General features: G+C 46.2%; 1 protein-coding gene across 1 annotated transcript; it reads right to left on the bottom strand.

Annotated features, from left to right (window-relative positions):
• Positions 1-524: 524 nt before the first annotated feature.
• LOC100570970 (heat shock protein 60A-like) lies at positions 525-1,090 on the bottom strand (the record flags this gene model as incomplete). Its single annotated transcript, XM_003248935.3, has 2 exons — positions 525-792; positions 918-1,090. Coding segments are annotated over 2 exons (318 nt in total), but the record flags the coding sequence as incomplete, so codon positions are not given.
• Positions 1,091-1,139: the final 49 nt, after the last annotated feature.

Here is a 1,139-nt window from a genome sequence, read left to right as displayed (position 1 = left end):
GGAAGCTACCAATATAGTCCGGCAAAGACCAAGGCATTGGTTTGCCTTTATCGCGGACGGTCGTCCACGAGGTGCGAAACTAATCTTGGCCACCACCCTTTCGAACCATCATCAGCAAGGACCCGTGTCTTTGGGTCAGTCTGGCCAGACGCCCCGACCCGGTGCCTGCCGAGTCGTTGACGCCTAGCCCAAACTAATGTCAATTCTGCCTTTCAATCTAAAGGTGGGACATTGTGCGGCGACCGAGCTCGCCTACCGACTTAGGGACTCGTAAGGAGACGAGCCATCAGAGGCAGACCAGAGTCACTCACCGCTGTGCCCCGGAGACATGTACTGGACTGACTGACACTGAGACGCCCGGCAACTGGACGGGGCAAGCCCCGACGTCCGTGCTTTCAGCGCGTGCCAAGAGCACCACTGCCAGGCACGGTGGACCTGACAGTCACCCTACCCCGGACAAGGGGCATCCCGTCCGGACCACGGATCATTTGATCGAAGCTGTCCACGGCCTGTTATTAGTTATTCACAGGCTACCCGACTCTGCCGAAGCAGAGGGAACCGGGCGTTCCCCTATCCGCAACCTGGGGACGCGTTCTGTACCGTCCGTCAACGGTTAACGAAAGCAACAGTACTCGGCTGAGGTTTCGCTAGAAATCTTCAATCTTCAGTTCATTACCTTCTTGGCCAAAAACAACACCTCCAGTTGCAATTGCCATATCAGTCAATGTAGATTTGCGATTATCTCCAAATCCAGGCGCTTTGACGGCAGCAACATTTAGACCAATTTTCAATCTGAAAAAAAATTATTTTTGGTTATACATCTTATTTATTAAGCAGCTATAAATAATACCAAATACCTAGAAATGTATTATTAATTGTTACATATTTTTACAATTAACCATATTTGAAAATAATACCTATTTAAAACTAGCATTCCAATAACTTCACCATCAAGGTCTTCAGCAACTATAACAAGTGGTTTACGTTGTGCATTAGCTAATTCTAAAGCAGGAATTAATGATTGAGCAGATGAAATTTTTTTCTCGCTGAACAACACCAAAGCATCTTGGAATTCTACTTTGAAACCTTTCTACCTTTAGAAGATTGATTTAAATTATTAAAGTTTTTTTAAAAAAGTA

Source organism: Acyrthosiphon pisum, unplaced genomic scaffold (assembly GCF_005508785.2).
Source record: "Acyrthosiphon pisum isolate AL4f unplaced genomic scaffold, pea_aphid_22Mar2018_4r6ur Scaffold_16575;HRSCAF=17240, whole genome shotgun sequence".
Lineage (NCBI taxonomy): Eukaryota > Metazoa > Arthropoda > Insecta > Hemiptera > Aphididae > Acyrthosiphon > Acyrthosiphon pisum.
The sequence above is the reverse complement of the archived record's forward strand: the minus strand, read 5'-3'. Positions and strand labels throughout refer to the sequence as shown.